Genomic DNA, 18,894 nt, shown 5'->3' on the forward strand with positions numbered 1-18,894 from the left:
CCTTGAGCTCGTGACCCCTAGTAATTGAATCCCCCACTCTGGGAAAAAGCTTCTTGCTATCCACCCTGTCTATACTTCTCATGATTTTGTAGACCTCAATCAGGTTACCCCCTCAATCTCCATCTTTCTAATGAAAATAATCCTACTCTTCTCAGCCTCTCTTCATAGCTAGCACCATCCATACCAGACAACATTCTGGTGAATCTCTTCTGCACCCTCTCCAAAGCACCTACATCCTTCTGGTAATGTAATGACCAGAACTGTACACAGTATTCCAAATGTGGCCTAAATCGTACACAACTGTAACATGGCCTGCCAACTCTTGTACTCAACACTCCATCTGATGAAGGAAAGCAAACCATGTGCTTACTTGACCACTCTACTGACCTGCATTGCCATCTTCAGGGTACAATGGACCTGAATATCCAGATTTCTCTGTACATTAGTTTTCCCCTGGGCTTTTCCATTTACCAAGTAGTTCGCTCTAGAATTGGATCTTCCAAAATGTATCACCTCACATTTGCCCAGATTGAACTCCATCTGCCACTTCTCCGCCCAACTCTTCAATCTACCTATAATCTGCTGCATTCTCTGACAGTCACCTTCATTTTCTCCTCCTCCACCAGTCTTAGAGTCATCTGCAAACTTGCTAATCACATAGCACGGATCACTGTGGAACACCACTGGTCACTGTTCACCATTTTGAGATACTCCCTTCCACTACTACTGTCTGTCTCCAGTTGCCCAGCTGGTTCTCTATCCATCTAGCGAGTACACCCTGGACCCTATGCAACTTCACCTTCTCCAACAGCCTACCATGGAGAACCTTATCAAATGCCTTACTGAAGTCCATGTATATGACATCTACAGCCCTTCACTCATCAATCAACTTTGTCCCTTCCTCAAAGAATTCTATTATGTGACCTTCCCTGCACAAAACCATCTTGCCTATCACTGATAAGTCCATTTTCTTCCAAATGTAAATAGATCCTATCCCTCAGTATCTTCTCCAGCAGTTTCCCTACCACTGAGGTCAGGCACACTGGTCTGTAATTACCTGAATTATCCCTGCTACCCTTCTTAAACAAGGGGACAACATTAACAATTCTCCAGTCCTCTGGGACCTCACCCATGTTCAAGGATGCTGTAAAGATATCTGTTAAAGCTCCAGCTATTTCCTCCCTTGCTTCCCTCAATAAGCTGGGATAGATCCCATTCGGACCTGGGGACTTGTCCACCTTGATGCTTTTTAGAATACCCAACACTTTCTCCCTCCTTATGCCAACTTGCCCTAGAATAATCAAACATCTATCCGTCATGACCCTCTCCTCGGTGAATACTGATGTAAAGTACTCATTAAAAATCTCACCCATTTTCTCTGACTCCACGCATAACTTTCCTCCTTTGCCCTTGAGTGGGCCGACTCTTTCTCGAGTTACACTCTTGCTCCTTATATATGAGTAAAAGGCCTTGGGATTTTCCTTAATCGTGTTTGCTAAAGATATTTCATGACCCCTTTTAGCCCTCTTAATTCCTCGTTCATTGATTGACCGTACCTCTTACTGTTGGCACACATGCATTTGGAAATCTTTGAAGTTGCTTAACTTGACATGAGCATACATTATTTACACAATTGTTTTCACTATAAAGAGTCTTAAAATACTTTGTTGAATGAAGGGTAACTGGACTCTTGGAGTGTACCAGGTCATGGTTACTGGCAAACAATTTCCCTGTTATATTGTTAAAAATCACACAACACCAGTTATAGTCCAACAGGTTTAATTGGAAGCACATTAAACCTGTTGGACTATCACCTGGTGTTGTGTGATTTTTAACTTTGTACACCCCAGTCCAACACCGGCATCTCTGAATCATGCCTGTTATATTGATGGAATATCATATAGAGGTAAAAAAAACATTGATTTATAAAATAACAAAATCGATAGTTTATGATATTTCAGTTTCTATAGTACTTCCATGAGTGTAACCCAATTTTTATTTCTTGCACTGTAAAATGATTAACACCTAAACAGTAGTGTGTTTTACTTCCTGAACTTCTGATGTGAGAACTCTTCGATCTGGTTGGCTGTTTAGCCTTTTTGTTGACTCCACTCTTGATGGGTGTCAGAGATCCCTTATTGCCAATGCCAGAAATAAAGTATCAGTGGGAAAGGTGCAGACCAATGATTGTGAGATATTTCAAGGCAGCTTTTCTTGGGATCGGCTTTGAACACTATCACTTTGCCAGTGAGTACAAAACCTGCACCCTGTGTTTTAATTCTTGAAGTTGTGCGATGATCTAGTGAGCTATGGTCCATTCACGTTGTGAAACAAGCTCTGAAGATGGACAAAATTGAGAAAAGGACAATTGCATTTGAAAGTTAGGACTCCAATTTATTTCAGAGAAGAACTCTGAACTACACACAATCCTCTTGACTTTGAGAGGTATTGTTTTATTACTCCCATTCTTGCACAAATTAACACACTCACGGGATCCCAGTGTAAATAGTGTGTTACAAATGCGAGGTTTTATAAGATTGACACATTTTGTGACTGGGTCATTAGGTCAGGATGAAAGAAGGAATAAAGGCACTCCTGTGATGTGCTGTAAATTCTGTGATGGATCTGTGGAACCCAGTTTCCCAGAGAGCAGCAAAGATGGGGATATTGAATCATTTTAAGGCTGAGGTGGATAGATTTTTGATTACCAAGCAAACCAAAGGAAAAGTGGAATTGAGACCACAAACAGATCACTCGTGATCTTATGGAATGGTGCAGAGATAAGAGGAATGATGGGCTTATAGTAGTCACTTCAGTTCTGTCATATAATCCCAAGGAGTAAGAAAGTTCATTATATCTCTTGCCATCCCCTCACCTCTTGAAAATGTGTGGTTTCAGCCTCCCTGAATGAATAATCAGGTACTGGGCAGCCATGGATCCATATCCAAGGAGAGTGTTTAAAAGTAGAGAAAGAAGGGAAAGATGTAGGAACAAGAATATGTTTTCAGCATCACATTTCACCAACATGTGGCAGTCACAGGACCTTAGGTGAAATACTGTGCAGAAAGTGACATTGAAAACTTGACCTACACTTGGAAAATAAGGCAGGGCGGGTAACTGAGATCTGGATTAGAGCAGTGTTGGAAAAGCACAGCAGTTCAGGCAGCATCTGAGGAGCAGTAAAATCGATGTTTCGGGCAAAAGCCCTTCATCAGAAATATGAAGGGCTTTTGCCCGAAACGTCGATTTTCCTGCTTCTCGGATGCTCCCTGAACTGCTGTGCTTTTCCAGCACCACTCTAATCTAGACTCTGGTTTCCAGCATCTGCAGTCATTGTTTTTACCCAGGTAACTGAGGTGTCAGTGGGGGAGCACTTTGGGGCCAGCTATTGTAATTCTATTAGTTTAAAAATAGTGATGGAAAAGGATAGACCAGATCTAAAAGTTGAAGTTCTAAATTAGAGAAAAGCCAATTTTGACATATTGGGAAGAACTTTCAAAAGCTGGTTCGGGGCAGATGTTCGCAGGTAAAGGGACGGCTGGAAAATGGGAAGCCTTCACAAATGAGACAGTATATTCCTGTTAGGGTGAAAGGAAAGGCTGGTAGATATAGGGAATACTGGATGACTAAATAAATTGAGGTTAAATGAGTATTTTGAGCATCAGTGTTTACTGTGGAAAAGGAAAGCAAGATATAGATGGTGGCATCTTGAAAAATGTCCATATTACAGAGGAGGAAGTGCTTGTTGTCTTGAAACATATAAATGTGGATAAATCCCCAGGATCTGATCAGGTGTACACTAGAACTCTATGGGAAGCTAGGGAAATGATCGCTGGGCCTCTTGTTGAGATATTTGTATCATTGATAGTCACAGGTGAGGTGCCGGAAGACTGGAGGTTGGCTAACATGGTGCTACTGTTTAAGAAAGGTGGTAAGGACAAGCCAGGGAACTATAGACCAGTGAGTCTGACGTTGGTGGTGGGCAAGTTGTTGGAGGGAATCCTGAGGGACAGGATGTACATGTATTTGGAAAGGCAAGGACTGATTAGGGATAGTCAACATGGCTTTGTGCGTGGGAAATCATGTCTCACAAACTTGATAGAGTTTTTTGAAGAAGTAACAAAGAGGATTGATGAGGACAGAACCATAGGGTGATCCAAATGGACTTCAGTAAGACGTTCAACAAGGTTGCCCATGGGAGACTGATGAGCAAGGTTAGATCTCATGGAATACAGGGAGAACTAGCCATTTGGATACAGAACTGGCTCAATGGTAGAAGACAGAGGGTGGTGGTAGAGGATTGTTTTTCAGACTGGAGGCCTGTGACCAGTGGAGTGCCACAAGGATCGATGCTGGGTCCACTACTTTTTATCATTTATATAAATGATTTGGATGTGAGCATAAGAGGTATACTTAGTAAGTTTGCAGATGACACCAAAATTGGAGGTGTAGTGGACAGCGAAGAGGGTTACCTCGGATTACAACGGGATCTTGATCAGATGGGCCAATAGGCTGAGGCGTGGCAGATGGAGTTTAATTTAGATAAATGTGAGGTGCTGCATTTTGGGAAAGCAAATCTTAGCAGGACTTATACACTTAATGGTAAGGTCCTAGGGAGTGTTGCTGAACAAAGAGACCTTGGAGTGCAGGTTCATAGCTCCTTGAAAGTAGAGTCACAGGTAGATAGGATAGTGAAGAAGGTGTTTGGTATGCTTTCCTTTATTGGTCAGAGTATTGAGTACAGGAGTTGGGAGGTCATGTTGCGCCTGCACAGGACATTGGTTAGGCCACTGTTGGAATATTACATGCAATTCTGGTCTCCTTCCTATCAGAAAGATGTTGTGAAACTTGAAAGGGTTCAGAAAAGATTTACAAGGATGTTGCCAGCATTGGAGGATTTGAGCTATAGGGAGAGGTTGAGTGGGCTGGGGCTGTGTTCCCTGGAGCATCGGAGGCTGAGGGGTGAATTAGAATTAGAATTAGAATCCCTACAGTGTGGAAACAGGATCTTCGGCCCAACAAGACCACACCGACCCTGCGAAGAGTAGCCCACCCAGACTCATTCCCCTACATTTAACCCCTGACTAATGCACCCAACCTACACATCCCTGAACACTGTGGACAATTTAGCAAGGCCAATTCACCTGACCTGTACATCTTTGGATTGTGGGAAGAAAGCGGATCACCCGGAGGAAACCCACGCAGAGATGTGGAGAATGTGCAAACTCCACACAGACAGTTGCCCGAGGCTGGAATCAAACACTGTGAGACAACAGTGCTAACCATGGATAAGGTAAACAGACAAAGTCTCTTCCCTGGGGTTGGGGACTCCAGAACTAGAGGGCATAGGTTTAGGGTGAGAGGGGAAAGATATAAAAGAAACCTAAGGGGCAACCTTTTCATACAGAGGGTGGTGCGTGTGTGGAATGGGCTACCAGAGGAAGTGGTGGAGGTTGGTACAGTTACAACATTTAAGAGGCATTTAGATGGGTATATGAATAGGACGGGTTTGGAGGGATATGGACCGGGTTCTGGCAGGTGGGACTAGATTGGTTTGGGATATCTGTTCAACATGGACGAGTTGGACTGAAGGGTCTGTTTCCGTGCTGTACATCTCTGTGACTCTATGACCATTGAAGCAGGTACACAATTACTACATTTAAAAGACGCTTGGACAGCTACATAGAGAGGCAAGGTTTCGAGGGATTATGGGCCAAATGCAGGCAAATGGCAAATGTAGTTTAGGAAACTGGCCAGCACAGGTGAGTTGGGCTCAAGGGCCTGTTTCTGGGCTGTATGACTCCATGACTTCATATGAATAACTTCACATGCAAAATGTTTTCAAGTAATCGACTACCTGTGACCAATGTGCAACGATGAATTTCTAGGTATGTACCCAGTAGCCATGTACAACAAAATAGTAACACATTCATTACTGGAACTAACTGAAACTCAGAATATTTCTTTGACCCGCGGGGAGATTATTTCAAAAGCAGAGGTGTTGTGATATTCTGGGCATGTATTGTGGAACTGCCAACTGGGGGCATGCCACAGTCTGTTATGCTATCTCTTGAATGAGCTGGTCAACCAAAGTTCTGTTTGCTCATTTGGCTGGATGTAAATGATCACTGGAAATTTTTTTTGGTGTAGTTTCCCCGTATTCTGACCAATCTGTATTCACAAATCAACAGCATCGTAAAGGGATAGTATGACCATTTATCACATTGCTATTTGTGGGATCCAGCTGTGCATTTAAACACTAGAGCAGCGACCACACATCCAAATGACTTCATTAGCTGCCTTGGGGCATCCGTATGTTCCCAATTCCATCTCTCTGAAATGGAGTGGCAGGAATGGTAATTGGGAAAGACACATGTAACTCCCCAGCTTTAATACTGGGATTGCCTGCATTAAGTTGTCTTCAACAAGGGGTGAGGATTGTTTATACGGAACAACTGACAGATATTTACATCCTAGGAGCTTTGAAGGTCTGCTCTGTTCACCCACTCTGTTTAAAATGTCGATAATGCTCAGTGAGTACTGTAGAGGTCTTGTTTACTGCAAGGTTGCCTCTGTTTTATGTAACAGAGCAAATTCACCAGAAGAATCCTGATCTGTGAGAAGTTGCAATGGCATTGCTCACCCAGTATAAACTGTGTTCTACACTTACTACACTTTGTTACTACTGTATCAGGGACAGATACTGCATTGCTTCTATAGTTTTGCTTATGGTAAAGGGAAGGAAGCTGGATTCCCAGCACCAAAACATTCTGATTAGCTTTATCTTTTAATATAAAAGGGACGGTTCAGTCCTGAGTATGTGCCGGTAATGGGCATTTTGCAAGCGCCAACAGATTTTGGAGTTCCATAGTCTGTCCTCCTTTAATTCAAAACCACATTTCAAATAATTCACACATTTAGCACTAAATCCTCATCTTGCATGTTAGTTGTGATATTCGGTCACTTGCTGATTGGTGCAATTCTGAATCATTGAAGAAAAGGGGAGATAGTGACTTCACCTGGTGCTCCCAATGCACGTCTGAAAAGATAGCCCTGGCGCTGGAGGTAATTCTCTCAACCTTTGTGGGGGGGTGGGGAGGTCAGGCATGTGCTGCAAGTTTGAATTCCTCTCAGGGCTGAAGGCTGACTCGGAATATGGAACAGGAGCCAGTCATAGCGGGCAGGGGGTGGGTGTGAGGTTTGCCTGAGTGGGGGGGGGGGGGGGGAATGGCAGGGGGGATGGCAGGGGTGAGCAAAGCCCAGGCAGAGGGTGCTGGAAAGTTTCACATTGAATTAGTAAACAGCACAGATCGCCTCGCATCAAGTACTGCATCGTCACTGACGCCCAGTTAGATCTTGGAAAGGTCTTAAGTACCTCTTATAATCACAGGGAGAGGGGAAGAGGAGGTCCAGTTTCTAACTCTCACTTCCAAATCCCATCTTCGTCACCACAATAATTCATGAGTCTGCCTTTTCCTGAGGCAGTCAACCCTGATGTGAATCCACTGTGGTCTGGATGGCACGGTTCCTAGGAAGGAAATGTTTTTGATAAGACTTTGTTTGTACAAAGCATCCAGCGTTGTGTAAACCACCTGTGAGTAAACATGGGCAACTGTGTTAAGTCACCGCTTCGAAATCTCTCTGAAAAGGTAAGGTGCACAATTTGAAGCAATTTTCCTTCGTTTTGTTTTATTTTTGCAAAAAAAAAATACGGTGCAAGCGGCGAAAGATTTCTCCTAATGCACACAAGACAAATATTAGCGTGCATGTTAAAAACCAGTTTATTGAGCTGAGAGAGACTGCCCTCGGATTTAAGATAACTATCTGGAGGTGGAGGATTGGAGTGTACGCGTTTTCTGCAACATACATGTATTTTCTTTTTAAATCGTGACTGGGTCCGAGAAAGTATTGCTTTATAGAATAACTCATCGGTTCTGTGCAATGCATGTGTCGAGTTTCCCTACACGTCCCTGCAAATAGATATATTTTGAAGATTAAACATTGCGGGTTTTAAATACAGGACCTGCATTGCATGCACTAGTACAAATAAAAATGCATTGAGGACGGAAGGGAATTGCAAGTTGAGAAGTTTTTAACTCAAATTTTAAATAAATTTAACTCAAATTTAACTCAAAGTTTAAATTTTAAAAAGCATGCGAGTTTTTAAGAGGAAAATTAAGTGAATATGTACGCCGGCTGGGCTCTAATCTGTTTTGTGTGTGCTGGCGATTGGGGTAAAAGATTCGACAGGAGGACAGAAACAGCTACAAAGTAGTCAGGACGTGCGAGGATGCAGTGGGAGCGGCTGCAGCGTCCTCTGGAGGGAGTGAGAACGAGGAGCCTTTGGTCGTTCATGCTCACAGCCGCGCACTCCTGCACAATCTTCTGGGGCCAGCCTGCATCTTCCTCAGGAAGGGACTGGCAGAGAGGCAGGCTGTAAGTAAGTCTTTGACTGCAAACTGTGCGCGTCCACCGGGAGGTGTGTCTCCCCACCACCTCATTCTGTCCTCCCCGCCGCCTTCCCTGGCATTCCCTCTCCCCTCCCCTTCATCAGCAGCCTGGGAATGAGTCTGCCGATGAAAACATCCAGTGGGTATACTGTATTTGCAGGTGGAACTCACGCCTTTCACACTATGTTTGTAAGTGAGACAGTTGTACACCAACTCTATGTAAATAAAAGCAGAAACACTGACATGATTCAAGTTCTCTCTTTTGTATTACAGATTTAGCTTAAAGCCTCCTTCTGTTTAATTCACCTTCATTCTCATCTGTCCCGGTTGCTTTGTTGTAAACAACCTGTACTGTTTTAAGGACTATTTCCAATTAAAGGAGACTGTTAACCAAAAGTATAATTTTAAGCAAATGTTCGAAAAGAAAATGAAGCAACATATGATTGTTATTAACAAGTCAGACTGAAATAACATTCTCAGTATGTTGAATCTGAACCTCAGCAAAAATGCAATACCTCCCCACCCCCCCCCCCCACCACACAGACACACACACACACACACACACAGAGTGTCTACAGGCAATTACATCCCTCTCAAATTTCCTGTTTCTTCAACTAGCCAACTTTCCAATCTGCTGTCTCATTGATGTGCAGCTCCTAGCTCAGAGCACTCACAGGGAGCTTTAATTTACTAATACTGGCTCAGGCTTAATCTTCACTGATCCTTTGAGAGCTTTAGCCCTTCTCTAAATCTTCTGCATCTTTAAAAGTAAATCCAGGTTCATTTTGTTGAGGGAGGTAAAGACTCCTTAGTGTAACGATATTATGGCTTTAAGAGGTGTATTTTGTCCTCATTTTTTTAATACATGAAGAGGTAGAGACAGAGGCACTGAGAGTAGTCTGCTCAAAGCCAATAAAGTGAAGGTTGTGAACAATAAAGTTTGAACAATAGAAGCAGCCTGAGTGGGTGAGGTCAAACTCTCAAAACCAGGATTTTTAGTTTGAGCTTTCAGCAGTTGCTGGGGTCTTGAAGCTGGATGTAGAATCTCTTATTTCCCTCTCTGTTACAGCTAAAAGTTGGGATTCTTTTCCTGCTGCTAGAATTGCTATGAGACAATCTATTTTACTGAATTTGCCTTTGCCAAGGGTGTGTTTAGGGGATGTTACTACATTGGAACAGTTAACTAGCAGTAGTTAATATATGTAATTTTGTTAAATATTTCAACTGGAGCTAAGCCATTCTTTTAGTTTCTTTGTATTTTAACTGTTGTGTAAAAATAAAATGTGTTTTGCTTAAAGTCAAGTAGTTTAACCAATGGAATGGCATTTGAAATGTACACCTTACACTTATCTTTAAAATGAAAAAAAGTTAGGGTCGAGGCTATATTTTTATTAAGAAAAAATAGATTTTTAAATATTACAACAAATACAAAACAATGCAATTCAAAACAGTACAAAAATAGTACAAAACTAAACCCAAATAATAAAAAAAATTCCCCAACCCACCCTCCTATACAAATGTATAAACATATATAGAGAAGTATAAAATTTTAAAAAAACCTAAACTAGCTATTTAACTAAATAAATAAATACCTAACAACAAACAAATAAATAATAATAACTCAGCCCAGCCAAAACAACACTCATACATTCACAGCTCCTCTTCCCTGGATATTGGACTCATGAAACACATGAGTCGGCTATATAAAAGCCCTTGTTAGTGTGGCAGATAAATCTGTGTCCAGGTATTTCAAAAAGGGTTGCCATGTTTTGTAAAAATTCTCAGTTTTGTGGTGTACCATCTTTGTGAGAAAATCCAGGGGAATATGCTCCATAACAATCTTCCGCCAACCCGACAGGCCTGGGGGGGTTTTTTGATATCCAACCTAGCAAGATATCCTTCCTTGCACAGAACGTAAGAATATTGAAAAGTTTTGCCTTATGCGAGTCTGCAGGAAATACAATGGGTAGGCCCAAAAGGAGCAAAATAGGGTCCTTCTCCACCCCTACACCTAAAATCCTCTCCATTGCACCCACCACAGCGCTCCAATATGTTTGAAGCCTGTCACAAGACCAAAGACAATGGGTAAGAGTACCTGTACAGACCTTGCACTTGGGGCATGCTGAAGATACCCCTGGTTTAAATTTTGACAAATGGTCTGGGGCTAAGTGGACCCTGTAGAGAATCTTCAACTGTAAAGCATGGGTCCAATTGCAAATTGATATCTTCCTTGCATTCTCCCAAATGTCCTCCCATGCCTCTGAAGAAACTTCAACACTCTGCTCTCTTTCCCACATCTTGCAGAGTCGATCAGACTCATCTGAGGTGGCACCCCCCAATTGGTGATATAAAGTACTGACAGAGAGTGTACTCTTAGCCCTTAGTACCCCTCTTTCTATGTCAGATTTGGAGGGATCAGTCAAAAGTGTGGTCTTTTTTTGAACAAAATCCCTAACTTGAAAAAAATGAAAGAGGTCTCCATTAGGTAACTCGTACTTCTGTACTAACTGATCAAAGGACTTCATTACATCTCCCTCAAATAAATCACCCATGCAAGGTATACCTCTAGCTGCCCAACATTTAAATCCTGAAACTATCATATCCAGTTGAAAACCCAGCATACCCAGTAAAGGTGTAAATATTACCTTCCCTCTGCCGAATTGCCCTCCATGCTTTAACGGTATTGATGACTATTGGGTTATGGCAATATTCCCTAACTGTCCTCACTTTGTCCAAAAACAGCAAACTGGTAAGGGGGCACCTTGCCTGGGAGACTTCGATATCTAGCCTATTGAAAGAGGGTCCCCACAAACCCAATCACTCACATAGGTCAAAAGCGAGCTTAATTGTCTGGAAAGTCTACTCCCCCAAGTCTGTGAGACACTTGCAGTTTGGCTAATTTAATGAGGGGCCGTTTATGGTGCCAGATAAAGGAGCTGAACCAACTGTTCAGTCTCCTGAGGGTTTGTTTATTGAAAATCAGGGGGAGCATCCGTATAGGGTTTGGAAACGAGGGAGAATATTCATCTTAATAAGCGCTATCTGACCCAACCATGAGACTGGAAGTGCCTCCCATCTTTGGAGATCTTGTTTAATTTTTTCAAATAATTGAGTAAAATTGGCTTTGAACAGCCAATCCAGAACTGGAGTAATGAATACGCCCAAATACACAAAACCCCCCTGTGACCACCTAAATGGGAATCTATAGTCACTCTCAAGAGCCACCTCTTTCGTATGACCACCCATAGGCATAGCCTCTGATTTAGCAAAATTCATCTTATACCTTGAAAAAGCGCCAAACGCGTGAATGCATTGTATCAGGCAAGGCACTGAGACTGTTGGATTTGTCAAGAAAATTAGAACATCATCTGCATACAGCAAGATCTTATGTAATTTTGACCCCACTTCTGGAGCTGATATATTGAGACCCCCACAAATGGCGTCTGCCAACGGTTCAATCACCAACGTAAAAAGCAATGGTGAAAGGGGACAGCCCTGCCGGCTGCCCCTAGAAATATTAAAATTGTTTGATCGTACCCCGTTGGTAATGACCGACCCGAGAGGTACACTGGAGAGAACCTTTACCCATCTTATGAAAACTTCGCCCAGACCAAACCAGTCTAGAATATAGAAAAGGTATGGCCACTCAACTCGGTCAAATGCCTTCTCTGCATCTAAAGAAATCACCAGTCCCTGTATTGACTGCTGTTGGCATGCTTGAATTACGTTAAGCAGCCTCCTAACATTATTGGAGGATCTGCGACTCTTTATGAAGCCCGTTTGATCCTCTTTAATAATAGAAGGTAACACAGTCTCCAGCCTTAACGCAAGAGCCTTAGAGAGGATCTTAAAGTCCACATTTAAGAGCGAGATGATCCTCTATGAAGCACAGTCTTCCGGATCCTTCCCTTTTTTAACAATAAGAGAAATATTGGCCTCTCTCAGAGATGGTGGGAGACAATCATGACTGTATGAATCATTAAACATATTCAGCATGGGGCCTGACAATAAACTTATAAATTCCTTATTGAATTCACTGGGAAGTCCATCAGAACCGGGCGCCTTTCCACTCTGAAGCTGCCTCACAGCTTCCTGCACTTCTTGCTCTGATAATGGGGCATTGAGAAAGGACTGTTGTTCGGGAGTCACACCCGGGAGCTTCAGATCTCTAAACAAGGATTCCATTTTGGCCTGCCCCTCCTCACAATTCTCAGACTGATATAACTTAGAGTAGAATCTCTGGAACGCCACATTAATCTTTTCAGAATCACATGTTAGGTTCTTAGACCCTTCCCTAATCACTGTAATGATTTGTGGGGCACTTCTCTTTCTGGCAAGGTATGCTAAGTATTTGCCTGGCTTGTCACCATGCTTGTATAACCTTTGCTTTGCAAAAGCCAGCTCCTGCTTTGCCGTCTGTGTGAGCACGGAATTTAGTGTAGACCGCAGCACCGTAATCCTCTGTAGTTTGACCAACGAGGGTCTGTCAAAATAGGCCTTCTTGGCTGCCTTCAACCGTGCTTCAAGGAGACGTTGCTGCTCACCCTTCTGCCGCTTCCTACTGGTGGAATATGAAATAACTAACCCCCTGGCATAAGCTTTGGCAGTTTCCCAGAGAACAGATGAGCTATCAACCGAGCCTATGTTGATGTCTAGAAATGCCCGAAATTCCCTGGAGAAATACTCCACAAACTTACTGTCCGTGAGCATAAAGGGGTCCATTCGCCAGTACCTTGAATCCACTGTAACATCCTTAATTTTAACCATGAGGTACACTGGAGCATGATCAGAGATGGCAATATTCCCAATGGTACAGGATGCCACCAGATCCAGGGTTACCGCAGGGGTCAGAAAAAAATCAATCCTCGTGTGACATCTGTGTGGATTGGAGAAAAACATGAAATCCCTACCCTGTAGGGTGAAGACACCTCCAGAAGTCCACCAAACCTAATTCCCCACACAAACCCAATAACTATTTAGTTTGTGCAGAGAGTATCGAGGAACCTTTAGGCAACCTGTCTACTGTGGGGTCCATGAGGCAGTTAAAATCTCCCCCTATAATGATGTGCCGAGACTTGAGACTTATCAGTTTAAAAAAGCATCTACCAAGAATTTAAGAGGATGAGCTGGGGGACAATAAGCATTTAAAATGCCATATTCTTCCCCATTTATCAAGGCTTTAAGAATTACAAACCTCCCGTATGTGTCTTTAACACATTCCAACAATTTAAATGAGAGATTTTTCCTAACCAATATAGCCACTCCCCTACTTCTGGTATTAAATGATGAAAAATAAACTCGGTCAAAGCTATTCTGCTGTAATTTCAGATGCTCCTTGTCATCCAAATGTATCTCCTGTAACAAAGCAATATCCACCTTCTCCTTTCTAAGACTCAAGAGTACATTCTTCCTCTTAATTGGCGAGTGACTTCCCTTGATATTCCAGGTACACCATTTAATCAAATCATTAGCCATAAGCTTCTGCAATTACATTTAAATTCTAGAGTGGAGGAACCCGAACCACAAATTGCTGAGCCTTAGTGTCACATGGTCCACCAAATATAAAAACTACATAAACTAAAACCACTACTTTTAACAAACATACAAAACTATTAAAAATAAAAACCTACAAAAACCAGAAAACAAACCAACATATAAAGCGCCAATATCGCTGAGTAGGGGAACTCACCCCCTGCCCAGAGGGGGCAACTACCCATCCCGAACTGCCCATAAATAGGCATCTAACCATCTCAACCACCTTCACCTCTCCCAGCTAGAGCCGCATCACAAGCACAAGCTAAAAAGATTAAACACCCCATAGAATATCAATATGAATTTAAAAAATTCTTTTATTTAAAAAAAGGGAATAAATACCCCACCCATCCTTTGGTATGTCCTAGCTTAGAAATTTAAAATGTACATCTTAACCAACGCCAGACATAGTTTGAACCAAATTATTATCAACAGAGGAAAAAAAAGGGGGAAAAACAAAGCTCCAACCGGATTTCCTCCGTTTCTTTTACAGAATGATAAACGCATACCCAAGCAACGATATTTATACAAACTACAATTGTTTAAATTAGGTTAGTTTGTCCACAAAGTCTCTTGCCTTCTCTGATGTGTCCAAGAGATGCATCGATCCACCTAAGGTGATCCAAAGCACTGCTGGACATCGCAGGGAGTACTGAATCACAAGCTCCTTCAGTCTTCTGCTGTCTGCAGGGCTTGGGTCTCTTCCTTGAATGAACTGGCATCAGCTTCCACCACTGTGACCCTGTGCTCCACCTCATCCGTCCTCTTCTCCAGGTCTCCCAGCTGCTGCTCATGCTTCTGCAGCATGAGAGAGGCACTGGAGCCAGCTTCTCTTCAATCTGTTTCCCCAACATCTCGCGAGATTTCGAGAGCTGGTTCACCAGGTCCCGGAGAGTAATCTGCTCTGAGGCTGCTGCAGGCTGAGCTGCAGGCCCGGCCTCAGATGCCCCTCCTCCCTTTTTAGGCATTTCTGGACAGCTAAAAATACAGGTAAGTCAATTTTAAAATGTTTCTTGGGGCTCCACAATCTTTCCAACGCCCCAAGAGATCCTGATGACCTGGGTTGGGTGGATTAAAGGACCATACTGCTCCTGCTGCGATGCGAAGCTCTGCAGTGTGATCTTCTCAGATTGCTGCCATCTTAGATCCCCTGAGGCTATCTTCTTAATACACTTTGAGGGGTTTGGTCTCGTCCATAACATTAGAATCTGTGTGGCATTGGCAACTGGTAGTCAAGTGAGGAGCTTCCTGTGTATTTCCATTAATTTTCTATTCACATTATAGATTTCACACAAATGGCAGTGTATTATAACATCTCAACGTTCAGGTTTTGTCATATGGATTGTTTCCTAAGACTGTTGTTGCACACGAGTAGCTTAATGTAGCTTCTCCCAGAGTAAAGTTTTTACTTTGTGGCATTCTTTAATGGAATGGTAACTGATCCTGAATTTAAAGAAATCTTGGTCAAACAAAGATACCAATTTGCCTGCGAATGTCTTACAGGTCTGTGTATGTATGTTCATGTGAACATTTATTGAACCAATCTGGTTCACCATTTGCCAGTCACCCGTGGTTTATGAGAATCTAGTCTGGACAAAATCATTTTGTTAACTTTCATCTGCGTCACTTCTGAGGTTTGAATTCAGGGCTGGGTCAATTTTGGGGCACTGTGAGTAAGTGGCATTCAAGCCTTTTATAACACAAGCTTTTTGCAATACTTGCATCTAAAGCTTACTCATGCAGTAAGCAAAACACTTCCTCTTTTATTTTGACAAGACAGTGAGGATGGGAGCTGAATGTCTCCTGGTCATTGAGCAGAAGACTGTGTCTGTGCACCTTCTGAAGACTGGACTGACATCCATCTGGGCACATTTGTCAGAAGGAGGCAATGTTCTGACCTGCCTTCTCCTCCTCTCTGGCAGCCTGCCCCTTCCCAAACCTGCATTGTATCTAACCTATCCTCTTGGTCAGGGGTCAAGCAAATGTGAAAAGAGGACTTTATTATTGAAATAACCCAGGACATGTTCGGCAGTTAGGACTTAAGCTGTCTAGGTAAGCTCTGGAATTCCATTGTCAATCGCTCTGTCCACCTACCTCGTCTGCTTACAACAGCATAGAAAACCTTTACTGGTCTTGATAGACTATCGGTACAGGATCTAGCAGTCAGATTAAGAGATTTAAGTTGGAGATGAGGCTGAATCTTTTGAATTCTCTACCCCAAAAGGCTGTGGAAACTCTGTCATTGAATATTTACAAGAGAGATTGATGGATAGTAACAATCAAGGGGTAGTGCAGGAAAATAGCATTGAGATAAAAGATCAGCCGTGATCTTCTTGAGTAGATGCAGCAAGTTTGAGGAGCTGAATGGTCTACTGCTTTGTTCCTTTAAAGTACTCTTTAAAACAGAACTCTTTGACCAAGCTTTTTGCTCATCTGTGCTAATAGCTAAGTACTTGGCTTGCTGCCACATTTTCTTTGACAAGAATCCCCCGGAGATGCCTTTGGGATGTTTCACTACATTAAAGGTGCTTTATCAGTGCAAGTTGGTGATGTCCTGAATCTGAAAACGGGGAACAACAGGTCAGCTGAAGTACTGCTCGGAGCATTCACTAGTCTGTCTGTTCTGCCTTCTGTTCGCCTGAGCAGTCCTGAGCTGTAACCTGCTTCCAGTGCAGCCTTAACTGATTCTCACACTGCCCTGTTGTACTGAGTCTGCTGTTTTATAATTTTTGTTTAACCCCATGCTGGGAGGTGTAACTGTTTGGCCACGAGAGAATTAAGACCTCAGTTGATCAAAGTTTCTTTTTTTCAAGAGCACATTTTCAGACTATATGTTTAAGTCAACAATAGATGCAGATCCTTTTGTTGTCTGAGCACTACTGAGTCAGAACAAGGATATAAGTGTACAGACTGTAATAGTATATGAGGTGGAGGTGCTGGTGTTGGACTGGGGTGGACAAAGTTAAAAATCACACAACACCAGGTTATAGTCCAACAGGTTTATAGAATTAAGGAGAATCCAAAGGGTTCTTACAAATACATTAAGGACAAAAGGGTAACTAGGGAGAGAATAGGGCCCCTCAAAGATCAGCAAGGCGGCCTTTGTGTGGAGCCACATAAAATGGGGGAGATACTAATGAGTATTTTGTATCAGTATTTACTGTGGAAAAGGATATGGAAGATATAGACTGTAGGGAAATAGATGGTGACACCTTGTAAAATGTCCATATTTCACAGGAGGAAGTGCTGGATGTCTTGAAATGCATAAAGGTGGATAAATCCCCAGTACCTGATCAGGTGTGCCCTGGAACTCTGTGGGAAGCTAGAGAAGTGATTGCTGGGTCTCTTGCTGAGATATTTGTATCATCGATACTCACAGGTGAGGTGCCAGAAGACTGGAGGTTGGCTAACTTGGTTCCACTGTTTAAGAAGGGTGGTAAGGACAAGCCAGGAAACTATAGACCAGTGAGCCTGACGTCGGTGATGTGCAAGTTGTTGGAGGGAATCCTGAGGGATAGGATGTACATGTATTTGGAAAGGCAAGGACTGATCGGGGGTCGTCAGCATGGCTTTGTGCATGGGAAATCATGTCTCACAAACTTGATTGAGTTTTTTGAAGAAGTAACAAAGAGGATTGATGAGGTCAGAGCGGTAGATGTGATCTATATGGATTTCAGTAAGGCATTCGACAAGGTTCCCCATGGGAAACTGGTTAGCAAGGTTAGATTTCATGGAATAACTTAGCAGGACTTATACACTTAATGGTAAGGTCCTAGGGAGTGTTGCTGAACAAAGAGACCTTGGAGTGCAGGTTCATAGCTCCTTGAAAGTGGACAGGATAGTGAAGGTGGTGTTTGGTATGCTTTCCTTTATTGGTCAGAGTATTGAGTACAGGAGTTGGGAGGTCATGTTGCGGCTGTAAAGGACATTGGTTAGACCACTGTTGGAATATTGCAGGCAACTCTGGTCTCCTTCCTATTGAAAAGATGTTGTGAAACTTGAAAGGGTTCAGAAAAGATTTACAAGGATGTTGCCAGTGTTGGAAGATTTGAGCTGTAGAGAGAGGCTAAATAGGCTGGGGGCTGTTTTCCCTGGAGCGTCGAAGGCTGAGGGGTGACTTTATAGAGGTTTACAAAATTATGAGGGGCATGGATAGGATAAATAGACAACGTCTTTTCCCTGGGGTCGGTGAGTCCAGAACTAGAGGGCATAGGTTTAGGGTGAGAGGGGAAAGATATAAAAGATACCTAAGGGGCAACTTTTTCTCACAGACGGTGTTACGTGTATGAAATGAACTGCCAGAGGAAGTGGTGGAGGCTAGTTCAATTGCAACATTCAAAAGGCATTTGGATGGGTATATGAATAGGAAGGGTTTGGAGGGATATGGGCTGGGTGCTGGCAGGTGGGACTAGATTGGGTTGGGATATCTGGTCGGCATGGACGGGTTGGACTGAAGGGTCTGTTTCCATGCTGTACATCTCTATGACTGTATTTGGAAGTACGAGTTTTCGGAGCGCTGCTCCTTAATCAGTTAGCCATGGGACATGATCATAAAGTTGCATGATACTGTGATCTTTTGCTTCAAGTTTTGTTTTATGATCATGTCCCACATATACCTGATGAAGGAGCAGTGCTCTTAAAGCTAGTCCTTCCAAATAAACCCTGTTGGACTATAACCTAGTGTTGTGTGATTTTTAACTTTGTAATAGTATATGCAGGGTTTGCAAAAGGATGCTGAACCTGATTGATTCAGAACATCCATTCATAGAATCGTAGAGATGTCCAGCATGGAAACAGACCCTTCAGTCCAACTTGTCCATGCCGACCAGTTATCCTAACCTGGTCTAGTCTCATTTCCCAGCACTTGGCCCATATGCCTCTAAACCTTTCCTATTCATATACCCATCCAGAT

At 42.8% G+C, this 18,894-nt stretch overlaps 1 protein-coding gene across 3 annotated transcripts in view; it reads left to right on the forward strand.

Annotated features, from left to right (window-relative positions):
- LOC140487875 (calcium-binding protein 1-like) overlaps positions 1 to 18,894 on the forward strand; it is a 121,064-nt gene that overhangs the window by 59,853 nt on the left and 42,317 nt on the right. The window contains exons 1-2 of one of the 3 annotated variants that reach the window (XM_072587247.1): positions 7,291 to 7,649; positions 8,242 to 8,436. The exons of 1 other annotated variant lie outside the window; for it this stretch is intronic. In XM_072587247.1, the coding sequence (XP_072443348.1) occupies positions 7,605 to 7,649; positions 8,242 to 8,436 (240 nt within the window). In that variant the 5' untranslated portion in view covers positions 7,291 to 7,604. Of the gene's footprint in view, positions 1 to 7,290; positions 7,650 to 8,241; positions 8,437 to 18,894 lie in introns of those variants that run through there. One more of the 3 variants, XM_072587248.1, reaches the window with a different exon arrangement.

The sequence above is a fragment of the Chiloscyllium punctatum genome, chromosome 17 (genome assembly GCF_047496795.1).
Source record: "Chiloscyllium punctatum isolate Juve2018m chromosome 17, sChiPun1.3, whole genome shotgun sequence".
In the NCBI taxonomy this organism is placed as follows: domain Eukaryota; kingdom Metazoa; phylum Chordata; class Chondrichthyes; order Orectolobiformes; family Hemiscylliidae; genus Chiloscyllium; species Chiloscyllium punctatum.